Consider the following 27,818-nt stretch of genomic DNA (forward strand, 5'->3'; position numbering starts at 1 on the left):
GAGCTAATGCGGAACTATGTTGCAGGTGATTTTGGGAAGGTATATTTGGCTGATGGTGAGGCTTTGAACGTAGTGGGGATGGGAGACATTGCAAAAGGACCTTGCAAAAATAAATGGACCTTGCAAAAGGTTAGGCACATTCTTGAGTTGAAGAAGAACCTCATTTCTGTTGGGCAGCTTGATGAGTGTGGTCATTCAGTGGCATTCTCAGATAGCACCTGGAAGGTCACAAAAGGGGCATTGGTACTAGCTCGAGGTAAGAAAACTGGTACACTATATATGACTACTGGTTTAATTGACACTATTGCTACTACCGTTGCAGAAAGCACAGCAGATTTGTGGCATTGCAGGCTTGGCCATATGAGTCAGAAGGGCATGATGGAACTTCTGTCTAGAGGCAAGCTACCAGAACTGAAGACAGTTGATCTCAGTATGTGCGAGAGTTGTGTTATGGGGAAACAAAAGAAGGTCAGCTTCTTGAAAAGTGGCAGAACGCCAAAGACAGGAAGACTTGATCTTGTGCACACAGATGTGTGGGGTCCTTCCCCAGTTGCATCTCTTGGAGGTTCTCGCTACTATGTTACGTTCATTGATGACCATAGTAGAAAGGTATGGATTTATTTTCTGAAACATAAATCTGAAGTATTTAATGTTTTCAAAATTTGGAAAGCCATGGTTGAGACAGAGACAGGCTTGAAACTGAAGTGTTTGAGGTCTGACAATGGTGGTGAGTATGTTGATGGCGGGTTCAAGGAGTATTGTGCAGCTCTGGGTATCAGAATGGAGAAGACCATTCCTGGGACACCACAGCAAAATGGAGTTGTTGAGCGTATGAACAGGACTATTAATGAGCATGCTAGAAGCATGAGGTTGCACGCCGGACTACCACCCACTTTCTGGGCAGATGCAGTCAGCACTGCCATTTATTTGATAAACAGAGGGCCATCAGTTCCACTGGATTGTGGATTGCCTGAGGAGGTTTGGAGCGGGAAAGAGGTTAAGTTTTCTCACCTTAAAACCTTTGGTTGTCTTTCTTATGTGCTTGTTGATTCTGATGCTCGTAGTAAGCTTGAGGCTAAGTCAAAGAAATGCTATTTCATTGGCTATGGAGACGAGGCATTTGGCTATCGTTTCTGGGATGATCAGGGTCGGAAAATCATAAGAAGCAGGAATGTGATTTTCAATGAGAAAATGATGTACAAGGATAAGTCGAGTACAGCTTTTGCAGTAGCTCCTCAAGAGTCCGAGTTTGTAGGATTGGATGACCTACCAGAGGTCACAGTGCAGTGTAGAGATGTGAGTGACGGGGAGAGTGGGTCCAGTGCACCCATTCCTATTATTCCGCAGGCAGTTTCAGAACCGTCTACTCCTACAGTTGCAGTTCCCAGGTCAGTTAGGACTATACGTCCTCCACAGCGTTTCTCACCTACTTTGAATTACATTTTGTTGACAGATGGTGGAGAACTGCAGAGTTATGAAGAAACCTTGCAAGATGAGAATTCTAGCAAGTAGGAGCTGGCCATGAAAGATGAAATGGATTCCCTGCTAGGGAATCAGACATGGGAGTTGACAGAACTTCCATCAGGGAAGAAGGCATTACACAACAAGTGGGTGTACCGGGTGAAAACTGAGCATGACGGCAGTAAGAGGTACAAGGCTAGACTTGTTGTAAAAGGCTTTCAGCAAAAGCAGGGTATTGATTACTCTGAGATCTTTTCTCCTGTGGTGAAGATCACAACTATCAGGATGGTACTGGCTATGGTTGCCACTGAAGATCTATTTCTTGAGCAGTTAGATGTGAAGACAGTTTTTCTTCATGGAGACCTTGAAAAAGACATCTACATGTACCAGCCTGAGGGGTTTGTGGTACAGGGAAATGAAGGTTCAGTTTGCAGACTGAAGAAGAGTTTGTATGGCCTGAAGCAAGCTCCTAGACAGTGGTACAAGAAATTTGACAACTTCATGCACAGTGCAGGGTATACTAGATGTCAGGCAGATCACTGTTGCTATGTCAAGCATTTTGACAATTCTTACATTATTTTGCTGTTGTATGTGGATGACATGCTTATTGCAGGGGCTAGTATTGATGAGATCAATAATCTGAAGAAGCAGATGTCAGAGCACTTTGCAATGAAGGATTTGGGAGCTGCAAAGCAAATCCTTGGCATGAGAATTGTCAGAGACAGAGTCAGAGGTACGTTGAGACTCTCACAGGCTGAGTATGTGAAAAAGGTACTCAGCAGGTTCAATATGGACAAGGCCAAACCAGTTGGCACACCCTTGGGAAGTCACTTCAGACTCAACAAGAATCAGTCACCAGAGTCAAAGGAGGAACAAGATTACATGAGTAAGGTTCCTTATGCCTCAGCTATTGGTTCACTCATGTATGCTATGGTTTGCACAAGACCGAATATTGCCCATGCAGTGGGAGTTGTGAGTAGATACATGAGTAACCCAGGAAAACAACATTGGGAAGCAGTGAAGTGGATTTTAAGGTACCTAAAGGGTTCCTCAGAAACCTGTTTATGTTTCTCTGGAGAGAGCTTGGAGGTGCAGGGCTATGTTGATGCTGATTTAGCTGGAGATATTGACAGCAGAAAGAGTACCACGGGTTTTGTTTATACACTTGGTGGTACTGCAGTGTCATGGGGTTCTAATCTACATAAAACAGTTTCTTTGTCTACAACAGAAGCTAAGTATATTGCAGTGTCAGAGGCTGCAAAGGAGATGGTATGGCTACAAGGCTTCTTGGAAGAATTGGGTAAGAAGAATCAGAAAGGCACTCTCTATAGTGACAATCAGAGTGCCATATTCCTTGCCAAGAATCCAGCATTCCATTCCAGGACCAAGCACATTCAGATCAGGTATCACTTCATACGGTCATTGTTAGATGACGGACAGTTGTTACTTGAGAAGATTTGTGGAAGCAAGAACCCTGCTGATATGTTGACAAAGGGTGTTACGCTTGAGAAACTGAAGTTGTGCGCAACTTCAGTTCGTCTTCTAGAATGAAGACAGGAGCAGTGAGTTGCAGAGGTGGAGGATATCATGTTTGAGGAAGACGGCGATACAGCGAGTGTACCAGTCTCCAAGTGGGAGAATTGTTGAATACTGTGGAGTCTGGTCCACACCGCTCGAGCGAAGGCATTGGCCGCTCGAGCGAAATCAGGCAGAGTCGAACGCTCGATGTCAGCTCGACAATGAGCTCAAGCGGGAGGCGTTCGCTCGAGCGGAGGCATTGGCCGCTCGAGCGAAGTCAGGCAAAATCGAACGCTCGACGTCAGCTCGATAGTGAGCTCGAGTGGGACGGGGAAGGGAAGTTCGCTCGACGCGCGCTCGACACGCCGCTCGAGCGAACATGCTATTTTAGGGATTCCGCCGTTTGAACTATATATATGATGTTTAAACTCATATGGCCGGTTACTGCAGACACGAAAACACTGTAGACGAACAGTGTTGAGATCCATCTTGTAGTGTGATATTCCTCAATAATAAAATCCTCTGCAGCTCCCGTGGACGTAGGCAATTTGCCGAACCACGTACATCTTGTGTCGTGTGTGATTGCGTGTGTGATTGTTTTTTTTTTGTTCGTTATTATCTTTTAATTCATTGTCATCGTTTTTCACAACAGAATCCATACCCAGAAAGTAGCTTCCTGGATCTTTATTTGATGTACCTACTTATTACCATCAACCTCCTGCACCAACACTAAGTGCTTATCAAAAGACCAAGGGCCCTTTCTCAACACCCTTTCCTTATCATGCAAATCCTTAAATTCAGCAAGAAAGAGATTTGCATTAAGATCATGAAAGAGCACCCCTCGCACCTGATGCCATGCTCTCTTTATTGTCAGCTTTAACACTTCACGATTGTAATGTTTTTTAAAAAAAAGAGTTATAACCAAACCCCTTCCTTTACACAAAGAAATATCTTTCAACTCACTAGATTCCACAACCATTTCTGCCTCCTCTTGTTCAGTCAAAGATAAACATTTATAAAACCAATCTAAATCATTAGCCATGTTGCCTTCAACACTAGAGAAATACTGAGAATCGAACGAAAAAAGAAGCTGCACTAAGGCAAAGAAAAGACCTCTACTCAGACCTTACGCCTCAAAGAGGGAAATGGCTTTCAAGAGTAATAAAATATTCATGTCTTTTATTTGATAGCATTGATGTTAAACGGAGAACTCACGAGATGTTTTACTTATTTTCTGAATCTTGTTTTCGCAGATACTCAATAAGTTGAAAGTTCTTAATCTCAGTTTTTGCGAAAGTCACCAAATCACCGAACTTCTTACGAGTCCCAAATCTAGAGGAACTAATACTTGAAGGTTGCACAGGCTTGGTAGAGCTGCACGAGTCTATTGGATATCTTAAAGGACTTTTTTTGCTTAATTTGAATGGATGCAAGAGCCTTATGAGTCTTCCGAAAAGCATTTCTAACTTAAAATCTCTTAAAATTGTTCACATGCATCGCTGCTTCAATATACAGAACTTCGTAGGCAGAAATACTATTAACCTACCAAATATATCATGGAATCCCAGAAATTTCCTAAGGGCTTCCCTTCATGTTTTTCAATCTTTGGTAAAACTAGGTCTCCGTAACAGCAATTTATTGGAAGGTGACTTTCCCATTGATTTTGGGGCCTTATCTTCACTCAAAGATTTGGATTTATCTATCAACAATTTTCGTGAACTCCCTCATGGAATCTGTCACCTTCCCAAATTAGCCCGTTTAAATTTAGTTGAGTCTAGATGCATTTGCTCAAATTCAAATCTTCCTACAAATTTACAGATCTTACTTGCATTTAGCTGCGAATCATTGGAAAGAATCTCAATTTCGGAGTCAAGATTGGATGCACTTGTACTTACGGACTGCTACAAACTAGTTGACATTCAAGGCTTTGAGAATTTGGCATTTACGATAGTGGTTAGCCTGGAAGGGTGCCTGGAACAAGAAGAAGATATTGATTTTGTGAAGAGTCTCCTCGAGCCCAAGGTACTCTCTTTCTTTCTGTGTCTCTCTTTATCACTCACTCTCATTTATTCTCTGATCTGATCTGAACATTTTTGCAAATGGCAAAAGTGGAAGTGGTCGTCGATGATAGAGAGGCGTCAGATATCCTTGTACGGTGATGAGATTCCAAATTGGTTCAGTCATAAGAGAAAAGGGTCATCCATATCCTTTTATATACCTTCATTTTCAGATCAAGATGGCTGGGTGATTCATGGATTATTATTTGGAGTTGTTTGTAGAAGTACAAACAGTCTGCCTGCATGGCATGGTGAAATAAGCATGGTATTCCATAATAAAACAAAAGGCGACATACAAGTTATTGATAGAATATTCTATCACACAATAAGGTCTATGGATGTTTTACTTTTGCTTCAAGTGGGAGTGGGTGGAGGTAGTAAAATCCCATATCGTCAAGAGATGACAAATGGGGAGGAAATCGAGGTGTCCTTCGAGTTTGACTATTCACAGGTGCTAGAGTACGTTGGAGTGAAGGAGTGTGGAGTTCATCTCCTGATCATTCAGCGTGGTAATTAATATTGTGGCTAATTAATATTACCTAAGTATTGTGGCAAACTGTAAATAAATTTGTTCATTGAAATTATTTTGTAGAGGAGGCCGGTTCAATGGTGTACAGTGAAAAGAAAAAGAAAATGATGGAAGACAATATGATGCAGGACACTCCTGTTACGAAGCTTACAAGACACAGACCTCATAATCGGCGGATTGTCCGGGAATACGATGGGATCGTTACACTTGCTTTTGTGTCCTATATGGAACGTAACACTGGTAGTACTCTTGCTCTTCCCCACTCTCTCGGGTAAATTATATATGTCCTATAGTAGATAGAGAATGGATTGGACTTTATTTGGCCGGCTGTTACTCTATGACGGAAATTAGCTTTTAAGGCGATTACCCTCATCTACGGGTCTTGCGAAGGTAGCTTCATTTAACTAACATTTTATTCAAATTTTAAAGATATTTAACTATTTTCTTCATAAAAAGGTGCGGGTATCCGCTCTTTTAATGAACTCCGCATGCATTTCACTATCAGGTACTTCTGCTCTTACATTTTTGCAAGATGAAAATCAAACATTTCAAGAAAAGATTATAAGGCTAGCCAAGAAGCTTATTGTTTAAAAAAATATTAAAAATTAGATTCAAACAATTTTTTTAACTTTGTAATATTTTTATTTAATATTCTCTCTTATTTTTCAAAATCCAATAAAATATTTTAACTCAAATTATTTTATTAGTATTTATAAAATTTAGAAATACTTCAAGTGCCAAAACGAGCTTTTAATATGTGCTTAAAAACATTTCAAAGGCCTTTTACTATAGGTGAGAAGTGATATTGATACAAGTTTAGGACATATAAGTCTCTTATAAACCATTTTAAAAATGGTGAAACTTTTGTCAAATTGCTCTTGGTTTTTTATCAAAAAATTTGCATGAAACTTACATGTAAAAGAAATGAGTGTTGTGCGTGTTAACTTCGTGTTTCGTATACCTTTGGGTTGGGCTCCAGTGACTTGGATCTTTGGTCATTCACCTGCACACTAGAGGAAGCACAGAGAGCTGGGAGCCTTGGTGGAGGTCAGGAAGTATCCGATGCTTAAGTTAGTATCACCTTAGTAATTCTTGCGAGAGTGTAGAGGAAACAGATAGAATTCTTCGTACCTAGGGATTGACTTTTATATTAGAGTTTTTTTTTTTTTTTTTTTTGGGGGGTGGGGGAGAGATCGCCCATGATATTAGGTCTTGAGGTTCATTTTAATTTATTCTTTTGTTAATTTCTTCTTTGATCATGATATGAATCCCCTGTCAAGTCAAGTACTGTCAAGTTTTTTACAACTACGTATGTACGGACCCATCTATTGAAATCCCAAATTTGTAGTAATCATTAACAATAGTGTCAATGTTGAAAAATCAACTACGAACGACTACAGCTTCCATATTATTCTTAAAGATCAGATTAGAATATATAGAATACTAAAACGCATTGAATTATTTTCTAATTTTTCTTGCCTTTTGACTTCATGTATTCTCTGCTGAGATCATAGCTAGAATTAAAAGGCCGGCCCCTGCCCTCTTAAGTAAATATTATAGCTAGATACTTCATAATTTGTATATAATCAGATCATCTAGAACGAGAGAAAGAGGATCTTTAATTTCCATCGTTCAACCACCGGAAAATTAGGAGTTGTACGTACTGAATTGAACAGTTAAGAATTGACCTATGTGGAAAAAAACTAACAACTTACGAAGAACATATGCTTTGAAACGTCTCTTGAGAAAACAGGCATGCTGATCTACCCTTTTACGTGATCTTTTGAAAAAAAAGAATGATTAAATACATTCCTAATCAAATATTTTTATTCTACTTAAGATAGGAAGTAGTGGAGGGTCTTAGCCTAAATCTGCCCATAAATGATCAAGACCAAGTCATATCTTTGAAATCGGAAGCATTTACAAACATGAACAGTTTGAGATTGCTTCAAATCAAGAGTGTAAAAAATTTAAAACTAGAAGGATGCACTAAGCATCTTTCCAAAGAGCTAAGATATCTTCTGCCAACACTAAGATATCTTCCGCCATCAATGGATTTGCTGGCATAGCTATCTCCTAAGATTTCCTCTGCCAAGACTTCATCTTAGCAATCTTGTTGTGCTTGACATGCAGTATAGCAAAATCAAACAAGCCTGAAGCTGGAGAATAATGTATTCAAAATCTTACCATACCTAGCTAGCTTTTTATGTCTTTTATTCGATAGTACTTGATGTTAAACGTAGAACTCATGAGATTTTTAACTCATTTTCTGAATCTTGTTTTGGTGGATACTCAACAAGTTGAAAGTTCTTAATCTCAGTTTTTGAGAAAATCTCACTGGTACCTAATCACCGAACTTCTTACAAGTCCCAAATCTAGAGGAACTAATACTTGAAGGTTGCACAAGCTTGGTAGAGCTGCATGAGTCTATTGGATATCTGAAAGGAATTGTTTTGCCTAATGAGTCTTCCAAAAAGCATTTCTAACTTAAAATCTCTCAAAAAATTTCACATGGGTCGCTGCTTCTATATGCAAAACTTCACCGACAGAACTACTATTAACCTACCAAATAGATCATGGATTCCCAGAAATTTCCTAAGGGCTTCCCTTCATGTTTTTAGGTGTTTGGAAAAACTAGGTCTCCGTAACATCAATTTATTGGAAGGTGACTTCCCCATTGATTTTGGGGGCTTATCTTCACTCCAAGATTTGAATTTATCTGTCAACAACTTTCGTGATCTCCTTCATGGCATCTGTCACCTTCCTAAATTAACCTGTTTAAATTTAACTGAGTCTGGATCCATTCACTCAATTTCAACTCTCCCTACAAATTTACAGATTGTATTTGCATTTAGGTGCGAATCACTGGAAAGTATCTCAATTTCAGAGTCACGATTGGATGCACTTGTACCTAGGGACTGCCACAAGCTAGTTGACATTCAAGGCTTTGAGAATTTGGCATTTACGATAGCGGTTAGCCTGGAAGGTTGCCTGGAACAAGAAGATATTGTTTTTTGTGAAGAGTCTTCTCGAGCTCCAGGTACTTTTTCTTTCTTTCTGGGTCTCTCTTTATCACTCACTCTCTTTTATTCTCTGATCTGATCTGAACATTTCTGCAAATCGTAGAAGTGGAAGTGGCCGTCTATGATTGAGAGGCATCAGATATCCTTGTATGGTGATGAGATTCCAAATTGGTTCAGCCATAAGAAAAAAGGGTCTTCCATATCCTTTTCTATGCCTTCACTTTTAGATCAAGACGGAGTGATTAATGGATTAGTATTTGGAGTTTTTTGTAGAAATAAGAACAAAGTCCGTGCATGGCATGGTGCAATGAGCGTGGTATTCCATAATAAAACAAGAGGCCACAAATAAGTTATTGATGATCGAATATTCTATTACACGATAGGGTCTTTGGATTATTTACTTTTGATTTAGGTGGGAGTGGGTGGAGGTAGTAAAATCCGGCCATATGATCAGGAGATGATAAATGGGGAGGAACGTTACTAGAGATAGATCGAGCTACATTATTTACAATCTTGACTTGATGTAACACATCAATTTTTGTAGAGCTTATAATTATATTAGTTTGTAACAAAATTCAAACTAACAATTTATTTTTAATTATGATCCCACTTATCATATTCATAAAAATAAAATAAACATGAGTACTGAATACAATCCCATAATATCCCGCAATACTAAGAACCGATCAATTAGGACCAAAAGGCCATGTTTTGGTTAGTAAAAAAATTATTATCTAAATATACTCTTGTTTCATTATAATGGGGCGATATTGTCAAGCAATCTATTTTTATTTCAGAGATGATCCAAAAAAAATGGAGAGTGCAATATTTAGAAAATAAAATGAAAACTAGCCTAATTAGGATAGTGATGTAGTATATAACATTGGTTATAAGATTGATATGAAAAGGTTTAACATAAAATGTAATATGGTGCATCAAATGATCACCTTCTATCATTAAAAGAAAGAAGACAATTATTTGGGGACGTAAATTCTAAAAAGATTCTCTCATGTTCTTGTCCAAACTTAAAAGTCTCAATTGGGAGAAACACAATTAGTGAGTCATATAACACTTATTATCATCCGTATAAATATTCCAAACAACATTAAACGAACAATGAACATTAAATGTGAGCAATGAACAAAATTTTCTTCCGTCTCTTGTTAGCTTTCGTGATAACTTTTTCGATCTGTTCAAAACTCCATTCCAATTTCAGGTATATACATATATGTGTTTCTGTTTCCTTAGGTTTATGAACTCCTTAATTAATCTTTCATATTAACTTACACGATATATCGAAAGAAACATCATGTATTTATACATGCTTGCATACTGGAAATTAAATGCTTGTAAGATGAAGTTCTCGTTCTCAATCTCACCCACCACTCTTTTTTATGTGGAAAGGAAAATATATATGATATTAATGTTTGGTGTAATTATTAACTAACAAGGATTATTGAGCTCAAACCCACGTACAGTATTGCACCCTCATCAGTATCTGAGTTTTGAAAGGAAGTTTTGGTATTCTTATGTCCATCGTTTAGCCAGTTTACAAATATATATGGCAGCTAGAACTAGAAGAACTGATCAAAAGCCAAGCGAGCTAGCACCGATCGAGCTAAGATCAGATGGTCTTCCTTTGCGTTTGAAACAAACTATGGCCCCTTGTGGTCATGTTAACGGTTAGATAAATTCTCTTGAAGTTACTAGTTAACCGACTTAAAAGGACATGATTTGGACAAAAAGATAGAGATATAAAATTCTAAAAAAATTTCATAATTTTTTTTTTTCAAATATCATTGAAATACAAAATACTTTTCAATTTCAGATTTTCAAATTTTCAAATTTTCAAAATTTTCATTTAATCATCATCCAAGCATAAAAATCAATACAACTTTTAAAAAAATCAATACAATATTTTCAAGTTTTAAAATAAAAATAATATTAAAAAAATTAAATTCAAACAATTTTTAATTTTATAATATTTTTATTCAATATTTTCTCTCTCTTTTTCAAAAATTCAATAACATACTTTAATCCAAATTATTTCATTACTATTTATAGAATTTTGAAATATTTCAAGTATTAAAACGAGCTTTTAGTATGTGCCTAAAAACATTACAAAGGCCTTTTACCATATGGGTGAGAAGCAACATATTCGATACAACTTTAGGACATATAATCTCTTAATAAATCATTTTAAAAAAAGGTGAAATTTTTCTCGAATTGCTGATCTTGTTTTTTGTTAAAAAAAAAATTACACGAAACTTACATGTAGAAGAAATGAGTGTTCTGCATATAAAAGTTTAATTGTGTTTTTACATGAATCATGTCTTGATTAAGTATGGTTGTAAGTTTATCAATTTTGTAATTAATGTTTTTAAATATTATAATGCATTTTGTGATTAGGACCGGGCAAAGGCATTGAAAACGCTTCTCTGCATTGGCCTCTGCGGAATTCCATGTCTCGAAAAAAATAAAAACAAAAAATTTCGCAAATATTGCTTTGAAACGTCTTCAAAATTGGTGGCCGAAATGAGCAATATTATATATCTGATCAAGGTTATTGTGAGATGAGAAAAAAAGGCAGTGCCTGCATTTTTGCCGCTCTCTATAAACGCACATCAAAATAGATACGATTATATATGCGTCTATTATTTTAATTTTGTTTTCATGATTTTAATCGAGTTTATATATATATGCATGGTTTCTTTGATAATTTTTTTTTTTTTTTTATGTGATTCCATTAATTTTCCACTTATAATTGGATTTTATAGATTATTTATCTTTGATATTAATGTTCCAAACCAATCGAGCGCGCGCAATAAAGTAAGTGTTTCAACGTTTAGTTTTCTAGGACGTTGGATATCCTGATCTCATCCTTTGAAAATTGGGAGATAGTTATCTCTATTTTTATAGATTGTTATATTTTCAGATAAATCGAGATTAATAACTCTATTTTTACAGAGTTTCATATCTCATAAGATTTTATAATTGAAGAGTTTATAAAAATTAAGACAATATCCATCATAAAGAAATTTTTATATAAAAAAACTCTACACAAATTAGTAATTTGATTTATAATTTGAGTTTCGTTTATATTTATAGTCACATCTATAATTTTAATTTTATTAAATGAAATAAAATCTATTTCTCATTTTAAAAACGGGGTTTTCTAGAACGTTGGAAAAGAAAAACAAAGTTGGTAACTGGTGTGACTCCAGTTTTGCGTGCCAGCCAAGGCATGCATGCAGTACTTTAGACTTTGAACGATCTTGAGCAGTCGTAAATTTTACGCTGATGAGAATTATAATTTGAACGCGTCTTGAGGTTCATTTTATTCTTTGATCGTGCCAAGTCAAGTACTGCCAAGTCAACTACGTACTTACCCATCCATTGAATTATTATTTTCTTGCTTTTCGACTTCATGTATTCTCTGAGATCTTGGGTAGAATTAAAAGACCGGCCCCTGGCCTCAAGTAAATATTATAGCTAGATACTTCTTAATTTCATGTATATAATCAAATCATCTAGAACGAGGGAAAGAGGATCGTTAATATCTATCGTTGAACGACCGGAAAATTAGGAGTTGTATGAATTAAATGGTTAAGAATTGACCTCCGTGGATAAAAAAAATACAACTTAGAAGACTATATGCTTTGAAACGCCTCTTAAGAAAATTAACAGGAGTGTTGTTCTACCCACTTCCCCCTCACCCCGCACACACACACATACATATGTATGTATATATTGGTTCAAACTCAAAACTGAGCCTTCATTCGATCTACATATTTTCTCTTTGATTACCAAAATTACTACAATTTCTGGCCCTTGCTAATCCCAACATCTCTCCCTTTCTATCATTGATCTAACTTCCCAACCATGGAAGGTGCCCAAACTACCCCTGCGAGAGGAAGCTTGAAGCGTAAGCTGGATCCAGGATTCCAAGGCCAAAACAAACATCGAAAGGTTCTCGTTGTTGGAGACCAAATGAGCAAAGAAGGTACCATTTTCCCCACTCTCTCTGGCACATGATCACAATAAATACGATGTTGCGTCTATTACTATTTTTATTTTCATGATTTATAGACTTTATTATTAAAAATTCTAGATCAAAATAAACAACAAAAACGATATTACATTGTCGGAAATATCTTGGATCGATGGCAATTGTTTTGCAGATTCTCAATCGTCGTTGTTGTTAATCCAAAATCTCTTGTATCGATGGTGGAGTGTGCTATGTGGTAATATACCAGAATAACATCTACATATTTCACAAACTAGATGTTGGGACTAGAAAGAACTATTTTATAGAGAGCATTTGTTTGTGATGCAAGTTCCTCATCCACAAGGAGGAGGGGCAATAACCCCTCTAAATGTACCCCCGACAGGCCATTAAGGGCCAGCCAACAAGACTCATAAAATGGCTTAAGAACCACTTCATAACCCATAAGGGGTGCCTATTATGGGTGACCATTTCTTACATCTCGCACTCACATATAGTGTGCAAGACCCCAGGTCTATATGCCTCAATCTTGTCTATGGGTTTTGAATAAGAGCTTTTAGAAACTGTTTTTCTTATACACAATCTCAGAAGACGTGAAATCTTAGCTACTTTTCACAAACTTATGTCTATCACCCTGTAGTATGAAAAACCTCTAATTATGTGATACTTAATAATCTAAGACAACCAGATCATCATATCTCTTATGAGAACACTTTTCTAACATTGTCAATAGCGTTTAGAGAATTCCATTTTATTCAGTAGGTCATTAATAAAAACGACTAGGTACATTGAGGATCTTTGAATAGATGGTTCGTTTAGGCCACATGAAAACAGTGCTAGCAGCATTCATTCTTTTTCTGTATCAAAATAGTATAAGCAACAATCATATGCTCAATATACTTAGTGCCTAAACATTTATTAAAAAAAAATAAACATCTAATTCTCCTGCGAGAGTCAACTGTTTGACTCATTCAAGAAAATTTCAATAAATGTATAATCAATAGTTATCTAAATGCAACTCAATTAGTGCCAAGAGATGAATCTATACCTCTATCAGCCTCACTTTTCCTTTGTCAATCAGATCAAGGACCTCAGTTGAACCGAAATGAATATAAAATTCTATGTTGGGGTTCCTAGTATGTGAATTTAGTACCTTTAGCATAGCCATATTACAAATGTTCTCTTCTAGCCTCTAAAAGACAAGAGAATACTAATATATAGCTATTACACTTTTTACGAAGATCTTTATATTCTATGAATTTTGGAAGTCACTATCACTAATGGCACACCATCACTTAAATATATCCTCACACTAGTTGTTGAATTACTCCCACTATTTTCAGCTATCTTTTTTAAAAAAAGGTTTTGAAAATATTAAGGTTAAAGTAATGTGTAATGAAACGTTCTTTTCAAAAAACAAATGTTACAAAAAATCTACAATTCCCCACCTTCACTGAAAATACAAGTAGTTTTCTTGACTCAAACAAAAAATGATCAAATTTAGATCCTCTAGATTTTTAATAGAATTCGTGTTTGTACAAAATAGTCACTCAATGTTTCTAAAAGGTGAATAAACTTGATATAAGGACGATAAGTCAGAATTAAGGCTGCAACTCCATATTACATCAACCCAAGTTGGATGTAACAATTGCTTTGCGCCATAATTCATTTATAAATATATTCTCAACAAGTCATTAAACTGCGAGATAATTATTTTTATCATATAACTCATACGATTGTGATTTTGAAAAAATATTTTAACTGAATAATATATTTTCCTTAAAAAAGATTTGGAATCGCATATATATGGTGAAACAATATTTTTATTATTCAATATCCTTAATGTACATGTATAGGAACTTTTACGTAGAAATTGTTCACATATTGTCTTTTCTCTTTGACTCTTCTAAATAAAGGAGATGGATCACATTAGTGAGAAAACCTTCAATTTCTCAAACTTCACACCCATCTTCCTATGCCTCAACAACACATTTTAGTATACCATCTCTCCATTCGAGAAATAATATCACTGAGTCAATGAGTGACCATATAGCTCCTAAACCTCTAGCAATTCTCCCTAACATCGCTATTTGCAATAAGTCTTAAATCAAATTGGGTATAAAATCAAATTGGGTATAGACTTCTCCAATATCACGTTAAAAGCATCAAAAACATCTCTTTGTGTAATAAAATAATAATTCATTTATATAAATATATTCACAATAAACAAAAATCTAGAAAATTTATAACATAAAATTTAATGCCTAACAAATGCGAGGAAATATATCATAATATCATGGTATACATATATATTCAATAACCATAATCACATGCAAATGTGCCACAATGACACACTGACTTAAATAAAATCAAAAAGCTCATTAACAATAAGCTCTAGCCCAATAGTTGATCTCATCACCCTTCTGTGTAGGGTCTTGGTTCAAAACACCACAAAAACATTTACCTAATTTTATTATTTTAACAATTTCCAGTGTAACGGGGCCTGCCACAGTGGGTTGCACCCCAAATGCAAAGAAGGCCTTTGCCTACCTTTGCCTACTGGGCTCGCTTAAAGGCATGTTTCTTTATAGAAAAAATTATTTGACTATTTGCTTTATAAAAAACGTGAAAATGATATGGGCTGGATTTAACACAAATATCATTAAAAAAATTGCCCAAAAACGATTCAGCACAAATAAAAAATTGCTTTGGGCCCAAAGATGATTTTCAAACAAACCCAAGCCCGTTTCATTTTGTAGCCCCAGCCTAAATCCATTTTTTTTAATTAAAATAGATGGATTTTGCTAAAACAAAATTTACAGTGGCTAGGCCGAAAAAATAAAAAATAAACCCAACCATTTGAGTCTAGATCCATTTTCCAGCCCAGCTGTTTGTTAAAAGACAAAAATTGTTCTTCTTCATCCTCCCCAACGGTTACAGCCTACAGTGGTTGTAACGGAAGAGAAAAAGAAAAAATCATGTAACGCTGCCACCCAAGAATTCCGTGCCACCCTTCAAGCTCAAGGGTAGTCATGAAGCTTGTCGTGCTCCTCTGCGCGCACTCGCAGCACCACCATGGTGCTGCGCTGCTCTGTGCACAGCAAAGGATAGTGCTTTTGTTGAGAAATGCACAACTCTACTTGCAACATAGCACGTTGATCTCTATGGGTTGAGTTTCGCTCAAGTCTACTGTTGCACGAGACTCGATCGATGATCATGGGTTGAGATTCGTTTGAGCTCACTGTCGAGCACAACTCAAGCGAACGCACATGTTGATTTGGGACAATTTTGTGCACTTCTCAGAATTTTGGTCATAACTTTAGCTATGGTTATTGGAAACGTGCATATGAACTTAATTCGGAAAGCTCTTTTCGGAACATACACCATAATCACTAGTTGTGCTCAATTTGCATATTTTCAAGATCAAAATCTATTGTTTTCCCCTCCAAATCCTTAATTTTAGATTTTTTTTTTTTAGTTTTTTCACATTTTTTAAACATCTTTAAATATTTATTTTTAAAAAAAAAATTCTAATTTATTAGTACTCACTTCCTAAATTATTAAGTTAAAAAAAGAAAAGAAAAAAAAATTAAATGCATGAGCGGTCAAAATGATGAGAACAAAATTAGAGCGTGCCCCCTTATACTAAACCCACTTTTTTATTTTCTTTTTCTTTTCCTTTTTCATATTTTTTAAACATCTTATATTATTTTTTAAAAAATAAAAATAATACCAAACTAATACAAAATTAAAATTAAAAATTTAAAAATACTTAAATAGTTAAAATGAAGGAGATAAAATGAGGGACCTAGTGGCATTTTCCTACTAACTAAACATATTTTGCTTCAATTTATATAACATGGCACGTGGGGATTGCTGCCAAAATATCAACCTTGTTGTGATGGGTGGGCTAATTTCGCACCGAGGGAAAAGTTGGGATCACTGTGGTGTAATTTACGGATTCCATCTAATCAAGTGCTACAACTAGCTCCCTTCATATCAGAAACAAGAACACGGAGGTCCCAAACCCAGTGTGTGCGAGGTGATAGGTCCCAACTCAGAAATTACAAAAGTAAATAACAAGTTCTCTTTGGGTGAGAAAGTACCGCAAGGTTTGAATAAGATTTTTCATACCTTTCATTGATAACGACGGCTATTTTAAATATGCAAAACCTGGTACAACAAATCTGAAATACAAGCAAACTGGGAACGGAAACACACGTAAAGTAGATCATGCGACTTACGTAAAATAAACAAACTAACACGTAAAATAAACAAACTAACAGAAATACATAAACGATGTAAAATGTGCAACTGCAAATGACCCAGTCCACACCGTTGCACCCCGTTCCTTCTTCACGTGCCATTAACTCCTTCACGTCCACCTGCATGCCGCATGCAACGGCAATTTACGTTCCCTTTTATCCCAAGTATTTGGGATTCGGCCAAGGAGCTCTGGCTGACCTTCGTGGTCTATCAAGGCTTGCTAGTCCATTCCAAACCCTTGGTTGGCCAAAATCCACTAATCAGCCACTGCTCAAAGGAACGAAAAAGCTTCTTCGTGTGGCCAACATCAAGCTTTTAGGACCCTTCTCAGATACACGAGAGGTATTATTCACAATCCCTATTCGGTACCCATTATTTTTTCCAAGCATGCATGAACGAAGAAGATGATGGAGGGCGGTTCCTTGGATTGTTGGATGACATGCACAAATCTCACAATGGTTTTAGTTTTGTATTTTTTTCTCCAGATGTTGTGCGTATTGTAGATTCATGGGTTGATTTTGAATCTTGATAGTTGTTATTGTTGAATATTCAACCGCAAAAATACTTTACTTTCACTGATCGAAGCAAACGTGCTGCTTAAGCACTTTCTGTTCTCATGCAATTTTTTTTAGTTTTAAGGAAAGATTTAGGTGAAAAAAAACCTGCTTGTCCAACATTGTCCATATAGGCTTAAAAATAAATATGTTGTTTGAAATGATTGTTCTTTGCAAAAATCATCATGCTTGTTAATTTCAAAAATCGTATGCTTGGTTGCTTAAAATGATTGTTCTTTTCAAAAATCATTATGCTAATGTTTATTTATTCGAAAGGCTGTCTTTTTAAGGATACTTATATTTATTCAGATATAATAATTATGCTAATATTTATCTAAACCCACTATTAGATTTGCCGATACAACTTGGTCACAGTAGACAATTAGCATGACAATATGTAGACAAATTAGGTCTGCTCTTAGTGTTATTATAGGCAGATGAAGACCTATTTTCTTCATTAATTAAATTGAACACTTGGAGTTAAGTTGAGTTGAAAATATTAAAGTAGGCAATAAGTTAAACACTACCTGCATATGGTGTATTTGGGTGGGAAAGCTCCATCAGAAATTGAAAACTGAATAGACATTAGAGGAGCTCAAAACTTTTTATTTTTATTTATTTTTATTTTTTTCAATACTGTCTTCCTTTGGACAACCTCTATAGACTCTAGTGGGCTAACTTTTCATGATGTTTTCATATATAGATAAGTGATTCTATACATCATGTGCACTTCAATGTGCTTTTCAATGATTATAACTGAGATGAACCTATGTTTATCTAAGAAGGCACTTCTTTGAGATGCAATATGCTCGAAAATTAACAATTTATGCCCCCTATTACGTTGCTCAACGGACTGACCTAGCATTCTCAACACAATTATCAATGCAAAGTCTCTGTATACAACATCTGCAAGTCTTTGAAGAACACAAAAGAAAAGACATACAGAGAATTTTCACTGTCGCGTGAGACTTGATCAAAATCACGGGCTGAGTTTTGCTCGAGCCCACTGTTGCATGAGACTTAATCAATGATCATGGGTTGAGATTCACTCAAGCCCATTGTCAAGCGCAGCTCGAGCAAATGTACATTTTGATTTGGGGCAATTTTGTACACTTGTTGATATTTTGGCCATAACTTTGGCTAGGGTTAGTGAACGCAACAAGGCGCATTGATCTTCATGGTGCAAGCCATGGCAGTGCTACCCCACACAGCATAGTGTGCAATGATACTCCTCCTTCGACTGTGCTACAGACTGCGATGCTAGCAGCGTCTTCATGGTTGTGCATGCAACTGAGCTAGTCACATTGAGGTGTTCGTCGCACCTCTAGGTGAAGCCGTCATGGGCTACGGTCCTCCATGAAAAAAGCTACTACTATCCCTGGTGTCTAACAATGATTGCCGCAGCACCCTGGGCAGGCGCAATGTCGTTGGCTACATTGCTCTCATGCGCAGCACTGTGCATGACAATGCTAGTTGATGCACCACCCTCCACAGAGAGATGCAACCGAGACGTGCACAGCATCATTGAAAAGCACTTCAGCCACCGTTATTTCTTGTCCTACTATAGTGCCACCATTTGCAACAGAGCATGTAGCTCTGCACGCGGCCCTACAAATGGATCTCCCCCTAGTAGATCAACCTGCTGCACCACCACAATGCATGGCTCTACACGAGGTGCTCGCATCATTGTCGTACTCTCGAGGGTGCACCTTGCCCAGCAGCAATTCCCTCACTGCAACACACCGTTTTGTGGCATCGCGACAATAGTGAGTGACGTTTTACCTTCTGCAGATCTGCAATGTAGCACGTAGTACACAATAGAAACAATATTACCTCATCGAAAATATCTTGGATCTAGTGCAATTGTTTCATAGATTCTCCATCGTCGTTGTTGTTTATCCGAAATCTCTCGTATATATGGTGTAGTGTGCAACGTGGTAATATACCAGAGCAATAGCCACATTTTCCATAGCCTAAATGTCGGGACTAGAAAGAACTATTTGAGAGAGAGAACTTGTTTGCGATGCAAGTGCCTCATTCACAAAGGGGAGGGGCAATGTAAATGGCCTCTCTAAATGTAACCTCGGCTGGCCATCAAGGCTCATGTGGTTTAAGAATCACTTCATAACCCCCATGAAAAAGGGAAGAGGCGCCCACTATGAGTGCCCCTTCCTTACATTTATGTTAGGTTCAAGAATCATAAGCTTTCTTTAATTCATGTTATTCCTCTAATAATATGATTTTACAAATGATTTATCTTTGGGCAATTTGTGTGCAATTTCTACGAGTGTCGTGAATAATATACTTAATTACAACTATTTTGTAACTCATTTTTATAATTAATCAAGGTAATTGTACAACTTCATTAAAAATAATTCTAATCTTATATAATGGTTTTATAATTAATTAATATTGTAATTGTACAACTTCGTTTTATAGTCGTGACTTTATTACTTTCCTATAAATAGTAGACATGCTGGTGATTTTATATCGAGACATATGTATGCACTTCATTAATTACAGTGATTCTCATTAAGAAAAATTATACTCATTATCTTCACCCCACACATAAATTTTTTAATTTTTTATTTATTCGCTTACTAAATGTGTGATGTATGGATGATGAATAAAAAAACTCAATTAGTTTAGGAAGAATCAAATAAAATAGAAAAATAAAAATAAGTATAATGTGTGGGAATAATGAATAGCGAATCTCTTTTGAGTTTAACTCTAGCTCTTTTAAATATTAATGTGTCCATCCCATCACATCTGTCATGTTTTAGTGTGAAATTATAATTTGGCTCCAAATATGTTTTTTTTTTCATCATTTCCCTATTTACTCAGAGGTTTTATGTAAATTTTCAGTCTGGTCATCTACCAAACCTCGTTCAAACCATTGGGATTACGAAGTTTTCCTAAGTTTTAGAGGTGCAGACACCCGTAAGAATTTTACTGATCACCTCTATTCTGCCTTGATGCGAACTGGAATTCGGACATTTTGCGATGATAATGAGCTTCCAAGAGGGGAGAATATATCCAAGGAACTAATCAATGTAATCCATGGGTCAAGGACTTCCCTTGTAATTTTCTCCAAAGATTATGCCTCTTCTAGTTGGTGCCTTGATGAGCTTGTTCAGATCCTTCATTGCAAAAGTACCATGAACCACATTTTTATCCCAATATTTTACCACGTGAATCCCTCTGATATGCGAAAGCAAACTGGGACTTTTGCGGAAACATTTGATAGACTTGAAGAGAGATTTCAAGAAGATATGGAAAGGGTGCAACGATGGAGAGCGGCTTTCACTGAAGCTGCGGATTGTTCTGGCTACGACCTCCAGGGCGATGCAAATGGGTATATATTATTCTAAGCACTTGTATTTTTTCATGCAGTTTTTTAAGATATTGACTTTTGTGCTTTAATTTTCTTTGAGATCTTAGATGAAAATAATTAACTTGACAAAATTTTTAAGAAAACATTATTGCATGTTATTTGGGAGTACCTAACAATTAATTTCCATGCAAACTGATCTATAAAAACTTATTTGAATGGAATTCCTAATAAATTAGCTAGAACTCACTTTTTGGCCATGGCATATCAATGTTTCAATTTTTTTTCTATTCCTAATAAATTGAGAAGATAACACTCATGATAATTTTTCATTCTTCTTTCTCTCTTCTCATACTTATTTCATTGCTCTTTTTCCCATTTGAATTGATATGATCAGGTTTGAAGCAAGGTTCATCGAGAAGATTGTTGAACAAGTTTTGTATAAATTGAACCCCATTTGCTTGGATGTTGTCAAGCACCCAGTAGGAATAGATTTTCATGTTGAAGAGATGAAAACTTTATTACAACTTGGAACAAGTACTACTACTGAACTTCTCATCATGGGTATGTATGGGATGGGTGGAATCGGTAAGACAACCTTAGCTAAAGCTGTCTATAACCATATATGCAACGGGTTTGAAGGAAGCAGTTGTCTTTTAAATGTTAGAGAAGTTTCAGAAAAATCCAATGGTCTAATTCAGTTACAAGAACAACTTCTTTTTGATATCTTGAAAGTGAAAATATTGCCGATCGGTAATGTTGACAAAGGAATCAGTTTGATTAAACAAAGACTTCACCAAAAAAGAGTTCTTGTTGTTCTTGATGATGTGGATCGACTCGATCAAATATATACGTTAGCCAAAAATGGTGAATGGTTTTTTGGTCCCGGAAGTAGAGTCATTATAACAACCAGAGATGAACACTTGCTGGTTAAACTAGGAGTAAATTACTCCTACAAAGTTGAAAAAATGAATCATTCAGATTCTCTTCAACTTTTTAGTTGGCATGCCTTCAACATGCCCCATCCAGAAGATGACTTTCGGGAGATTTCCATTGCTGCAGTGGATTATGCTGGTGGGCTTCCATTAGCACTAGAAGTTTTAGGTTCTGATTTGCGGGGAAGAAGCATTACTAAATGGAAAACTACATTGGAAAAATTTAGAAAGAGTCCAGATGCCCAAATTCAGGAAATACTTGGAATAAGTTTCAAATCACTAGACCATGCTACAAGGGAGGTGTTTCTAGATATTGCATGTTTTTTTACAGGTGTCAACATAGAATACGTCTTCAAAATACTAGAGGAATGTGGATTTTTTCCAGATATTGCTATCAATATTCTCATTCAAAAGTCTCTGGTGAAAATTGATTATCCCAATTTGAGTATGCATGATCTTATTCGAGATATGGGAAGGGAGATTGTTCGTCAAGAGTCACGTCATCCAGGAATACGTAGTAGATTGTGGTCTCACGAAGATGTGTTGAAAGTACTAAAAAACCATATGGTAAGAGATATTTTCCCCTATTATATCATATATATAAGAATGTCCAAGTATTACAGAACCATGCATGATATACGTGTTATATATGTAGGTATGCATGGGAGTTTAGTCATTTTGCAAGCATGCATCATGTGACTTAATCAAGCACGCATCCATTCCAAAGGTGTTATATTCTTTTGAAAAAAAAATGATTAAATACATTCCTAATTGAACATTTTTATTCTGTTAGGGATCAGAAGTAGTGGAGGGCCTCAGCCTAAATCCACCCATACATGATCAAGACCAAGTCATATCTTTGGAATCTGAAGCATTTGCAAACATGAAGAATTTGAGATTGCTTCAAATCAAGGGTGTAAAAAATTTAAAACTCAAAGGATGCATTGAGCATCTTTCCAAAGAGCTAAGATGGATTTGCTGGCATAACTGTCCCTTGAGATTTCTTCCGCCAAGACTTTATCTTGAAAATCTTGTTGTGCTTGACATGCAGTATAGCAAAATCAAACAAGTCTGGAAGTTGGAGAATAATGTATGCAAAATCTTACCATGCCTAGTTTTTATGTGTGCCTTTTATTGAATAGTACTTGATGTTAAACAAAGAACTCACGAGATTTTTTTACTCATTTTTTGAATTTTTTTTTGGCAGGTACTTAGCAAGTTGAAAGTTCTAAATCTCAGTTTTTGTGAAGATCTCACCAAATCACCGAACTTCTTACAAGTCCCAAATCTAGAGGAACTAATACTTGAAGGTTGCACAAGCTTAGTAGAGCTGCATGACTCTATTGGATATATAAAAGGACTTGTTTTACTGAATTTGAACGGATGCACTAGCCTTATGAGTCTTCCGAAAAGCATTTCTAACTTAAAATCTCTCAAAATTTTTCACATGGGTCGCTGCTTCAATATGCGGAACTTCACAGACAGAACTACTATTATCGTACCAAATAGATCTTGGAATCTCGGAAATTTCCTAAGGGTTTCCCTTCATCTTTTTAGGTCTTTGGTAAAAATAGGTCTCAGTAACAGCAATTTATTGGAAGGTGACTTTCCCATTGATTTTGGGGGCTTATCTTTACTCCAAGATTTGGATTTATCTGTCAACAATTTTCGTGATCTCCCTCATAGCATCTGTCACCTTCCCAAATTAGCCCGTTTAAATTTAGCTGAGTCTAGATCCATTCGGTCAATTTCAACTCTCCCTACAAATTTACGGATCTTATTTGCATTTGGCTGCGAATCACTAGAAAGAATCTCAATTTCGGAGTCCCGATTGGATGCACTTGTGCTTGCGGGCAGCTACAAACTAGTTGACATTCAAGGCTTTGAGAATTTGGCATTTACAAAAGCGGTTAGCCTGGAAGGATGCCTGGAACAAGAAGAAGAAATTGATTTTGTGAAGAGTCTTCTCGAGCTCCAGGTACTTCCTCTTTCTTTCTGGGTCTCTCTTTATCACTCACTCTCTTTTATTCTCTAATCTGATCTGAACATTTCTACAAATGGCAGAAATGGAAGTGGCCGTATATGATTGAGAGGCGTCAGATATACTTGTATGGTGACGAGATTCCAAATTGGTTCAGTCATAAGAGAATAGGGTCTTCCATTTCCTTTCATATACCTTCACTTTCAGATCAAGACAGAATGATTAAAGGATTAGTATTTGGAGTTGTTTGTAGAAATAAGGACAATCTGCATGCGTGGCACGGTGAAATTAGCGTGGTATTCCATAATAAAACAAAAGGCCACAGACAAGTTATTCATCGATTATTCTATTACAAGCCGATAGGGTCTGTGAATCATTTAGTTTTGCTTCAGGTGGGATTGGGTGGAGGTAGTAAAATCCCATATGGTCAGGAGATGACAAATGGCGAGGAAATCGAGGTGTCCTTCGAGTTCGAGTGTTCACAGGCTCTAGAGTACGTTGGAGTGAAGGAGTGTGGAGTTCATCTCATCATTCAGCGTGGTAATTAATATTGTGTAGTGGGTAATTTAATATTACATGAGTATTGTGGCAAACTATAAATAAATTTATTCATTGAAATTGTTTTGTAGAGGAGGAGGCCGGTTCAATGGTCATGTACAGTGAAAAGAAAAAGAAAATGATGGAAGATGATTTGATGCTGGACACTCCTGTTACAAAGCTAACAAGACACAGACCTCATAATCCACCGAAGGTCTGGGAATATGATGGGATCGTTCCTTTCGTGTCCTATATAGAACGTAACACAAGTACTTTTGCTCTTCTCCACTCTCTCGGGTAATTATTTATGTCCTATAGTAAATAGTGATTGGGCTTGGATTTATTGGGCCGACTGTTACTCTATGACGGAAAGCTAATTTTAAGTTAATTTTAAAATAAAAATAATATTAAAAAAATTAGATTTAAATAATTTTTTAACTTTGTAATATTTTTAATATTCAACATTTTCTCTTTCATTTTTCAAAATTTAATAAAATATTTTAACTTAAATTATTTTACCTACTATTTATCTATAAATATTGAGATACTTCAAATGTCAAAACGAGCTTTTAGTATGTGCTTAAAAGTATTTCAAAGGGCTTTTACTATAGGTGCGAAGCGACATATTCGATACAAGGTTAGGACATATAAGTCTCTCATAAATCATTTTAGAAAGGGTGAAATTTTTCTCAGATTGCTCTTGCTTTTTGTTCAAAAAATTTGCACAAAACTTACATGTAGAAGAAATTGTCAGCAATGTTCCAAGAAGTCAACTATGTATACTAAGGAAATGGAGGAGGACATCATGGGATATAATCCTCCACACCAATAGACTAGTTGTTGTGTTTATTTGTACATGGTTAATTTGCTGCAAACTATTTTAGAATTGTAATATAATTTTAGCTTTCCTTGTATAAGTCCACCGAGGCTACTCTGTAACATTGTTATATATGGAATACAATACACCTCTCTATCTCATCTTGTGAGATAGAATTTCTAAAAATTCTTCATGGTATCATAACTGACAGGGAGACAGAGAGATTGTCCCTCTGCTGCTACAAAGCATGTCTTCCAACTCTTCCCTTTCCTTCAACCCCGCCCTCACTGAAGAATACCCCTACCCTATGACACAAAATATTGCAAATTTTGTGTCTCTCCACCTCTCATCCACGAACTTCCTTCTTTTAGAAGACTCAAATGCTCAACATCCTTGAAAGGTATGATCTTCAAGGATTTGTGACAAGTGAAACTCAACCTCCACCTCAATTGATCGCTGGAGGTGATTCTGAACCTCACCAAAATAGATCGTTTGGTTAAAGGATGGTTCACGACCACCTTATCTGAGGAGGTTCTCCGCATTGTGGTTGGACTTACCACAACTGTCGAAGTGTGGCATGCATCGGTGTATGCTTTTTCTCGTGTCTCTTCTGATAATAGCCTTGCTCTCAAGTAAAGGCTCACATCCATCAATCGAGGATTAGATACTCTTAGTGTCTACTTGCAAAAATTCAAAACTATATGTGATGAATTGGTAGCCATTGGCAAACCAGTGCTAGATCATATGAAGTCTTGGTGGCTTCTTAATGGCCTTGGAAAGACTATGAAGTCTTCACAGCCACCATGCTTTGCCCTCCAATCCCTCCTTATTATGAAGTTGTCACTCTCTTGGAAAGCTATTCCGAGATATATATAAATTGGATACGCAAGCATACTCACCAATGGTGTTTTATGGTCATAAAGGAAACATAAGTAAGAGAAACCAAGGGAACCAGTCTTTTAGTTCAAAGGGTTGTGGCTTTGTTCAAGGCAACCAGACTAGCTCCAAGCCTTCAAAGTCTCATCAATCATGTGGTTCATCCTGCAATACCTCCTAGAGATCCAATCCACCTGCAACCAAGGATGATACTCTTATCTATCATATTTGTAACAAAACAAACCACACAACCATCAAATACTTTAATCAATTTAACCATTCTTATACGATAGCATTCCTCAGAATGTTGCAGCTCTAAAGTGGATGTTAATCTAGAGATCACTTGGCATCCTGACACTGGTGCTACAGATCATATGACTAATAATGCAGGTAATCTTCAAACTCTTACAACTTACAATGGTTCTGAGGGTGTCATGATTGGGAGTGGCGAGGTTTTGCGCATTACACATGTAGGACGAGCCACTATTGGTACAGGCTCTTCACAACTTTGTCTGAATGATTTTCTTGTGGTACCTTATATTAAGAAAGATCTATTATCTATTAGCAAGTTTGGTGAAGTTGTTTTGTGATAAAGGATAGGACCACACAGAGGATAATGGCGATGGGAGGGAAATAGAAGGGCCTCTATATTTTTTATAATAAATTGCCCAACTCTGCCAACCATAATGGATCTGTAGCCTATTTTTTAACTTTATTCCGGAAGGCCAATAAACCTTGTTAACACCTACGTTTGGGACATTCCAATACAAAAGTCTTTGATTATCTTTGTAATCAAGACCTTATTTCTTATGATTCTAATTCCAAAATAACTGAGATTTGTACCAGCTGCCAAATGGGCAAAGCTAGCAAGCTTCCTTTCTTGCCTCATGATAATAATATTCAGGTTCCTTTTACATGGTTCATTGTGATCTTTAGGGTCCAGCCCCTGTTATCTCGAGGGAAAAATGTCAGTACTATGCTATATTTGTGGATGAATATACAAGTTTCACATGGCTATTTCCTCTTTGACATAAGTCAGAAGTTTTTGACAAACTTGTTCATTTTCACAAATTTGTTGAATGCCAATATAGTGCCAAAATATGCATCTTCCAATCTGATGAAGTTGGAGAACTCTCAAGTCAAGCCCTCACTAACTATTTGCTGGAAAATGGTATTCGGCACCAATCTATATACCCATAACAAAATGAGAAGGGTGAAAGAAGGCATTGATGTATTACGGAATTAGGCCTATCCATGTTATTCCATGCTAATCAACCCCAACTGTTCTGGCTTAATTGTTGTTCAAGAACAATGTTCTTACTTAACAGGCTGCCTTCACAATCCTTAAATATGGACTCACCCTTCTTTCGCTTCCATCAGAAACATCTAGACTATGGTATTCTTTGAGTCTTAGGTTCATGGTGCTTTCCTTATCTTGGTGACTATAGGAATCACAAGTTGGATCCAAAATCCCTCACATGTGTCTTCATCGGCTACAGCACTAAACATAAAGGTTACAAGTGCATGTATCCCCCCATAGGACAAATTTACATTTCACGCCATGTTGTTTTTGATGAATTTGTTTTACCATATTCTCAACCAGCACAACTCTACGGGAAAACTGAAGTTGAGGGGGAGCCCTCAACATTTTCTGAATGGAATGACCAACTACCTACTACTACTGCCTTTGCTCCTTCTCCACTATCTTTTTCTGCAACTGATGCAACATCACCAATAAGTGCCAGTGGGTCTGTCATAGCAGCAACAAGTGAGCCTTCATTGGACTCCCTCAGTCCACCTCATTCCGCACCACCATCCCCTCTACAACCTCAACCTACCATAGTTACCAGATCACAAATAGGTTTTCGTAAACCAAATCCAAAATATGCACACTTGCACATTGTCTCATCCATCCCTATCGTGCCCA

General features: G+C 36.6%; 1 protein-coding gene across 2 annotated transcripts; it reads left to right on the top strand.

Moving 5' to 3' along the window:
• Positions 1 to 12,158: 12,158 nt before the first annotated feature.
• LOC122291683 (disease resistance protein RUN1-like) lies at positions 12,159 to 25,201 on the top strand. 2 transcript variants are annotated; one of them, XM_043099549.1, is made up of 7 exons: positions 12,159 to 12,591; positions 20,280 to 20,769; positions 21,143 to 22,247; positions 22,474 to 22,770; positions 22,888 to 23,658; positions 23,745 to 24,201; positions 24,291 to 25,201. In XM_043099549.1, exons 1-7 carry the CDS (start codon positions 12,471 to 12,473, stop codon positions 24,497 to 24,499), a joined length of 3,450 nt encoding a protein of 1,149 aa, XP_042955483.1. In that variant the 5' UTR covers positions 12,159 to 12,470; the 3' UTR covers positions 24,500 to 25,201. The 2 variants fall into 2 exon arrangements, with proteins under 2 accessions (XP_042955483.1, XP_042955484.1); XM_043099550.1 differs by lacking the exon at positions 12,159 to 12,591 and adding an exon at positions 12,604 to 19,180.
• The last annotated feature ends 2,617 nt before the right edge of the window (positions 25,202 to 27,818 follow it).

The sequence above is a fragment of the Carya illinoinensis genome, chromosome 13, assembly GCF_018687715.1.
Source record: "Carya illinoinensis cultivar Pawnee chromosome 13, C.illinoinensisPawnee_v1, whole genome shotgun sequence".
Classification (NCBI taxonomy): Eukaryota; Viridiplantae; Streptophyta; class Magnoliopsida; order Fagales; family Juglandaceae; genus Carya; species Carya illinoinensis.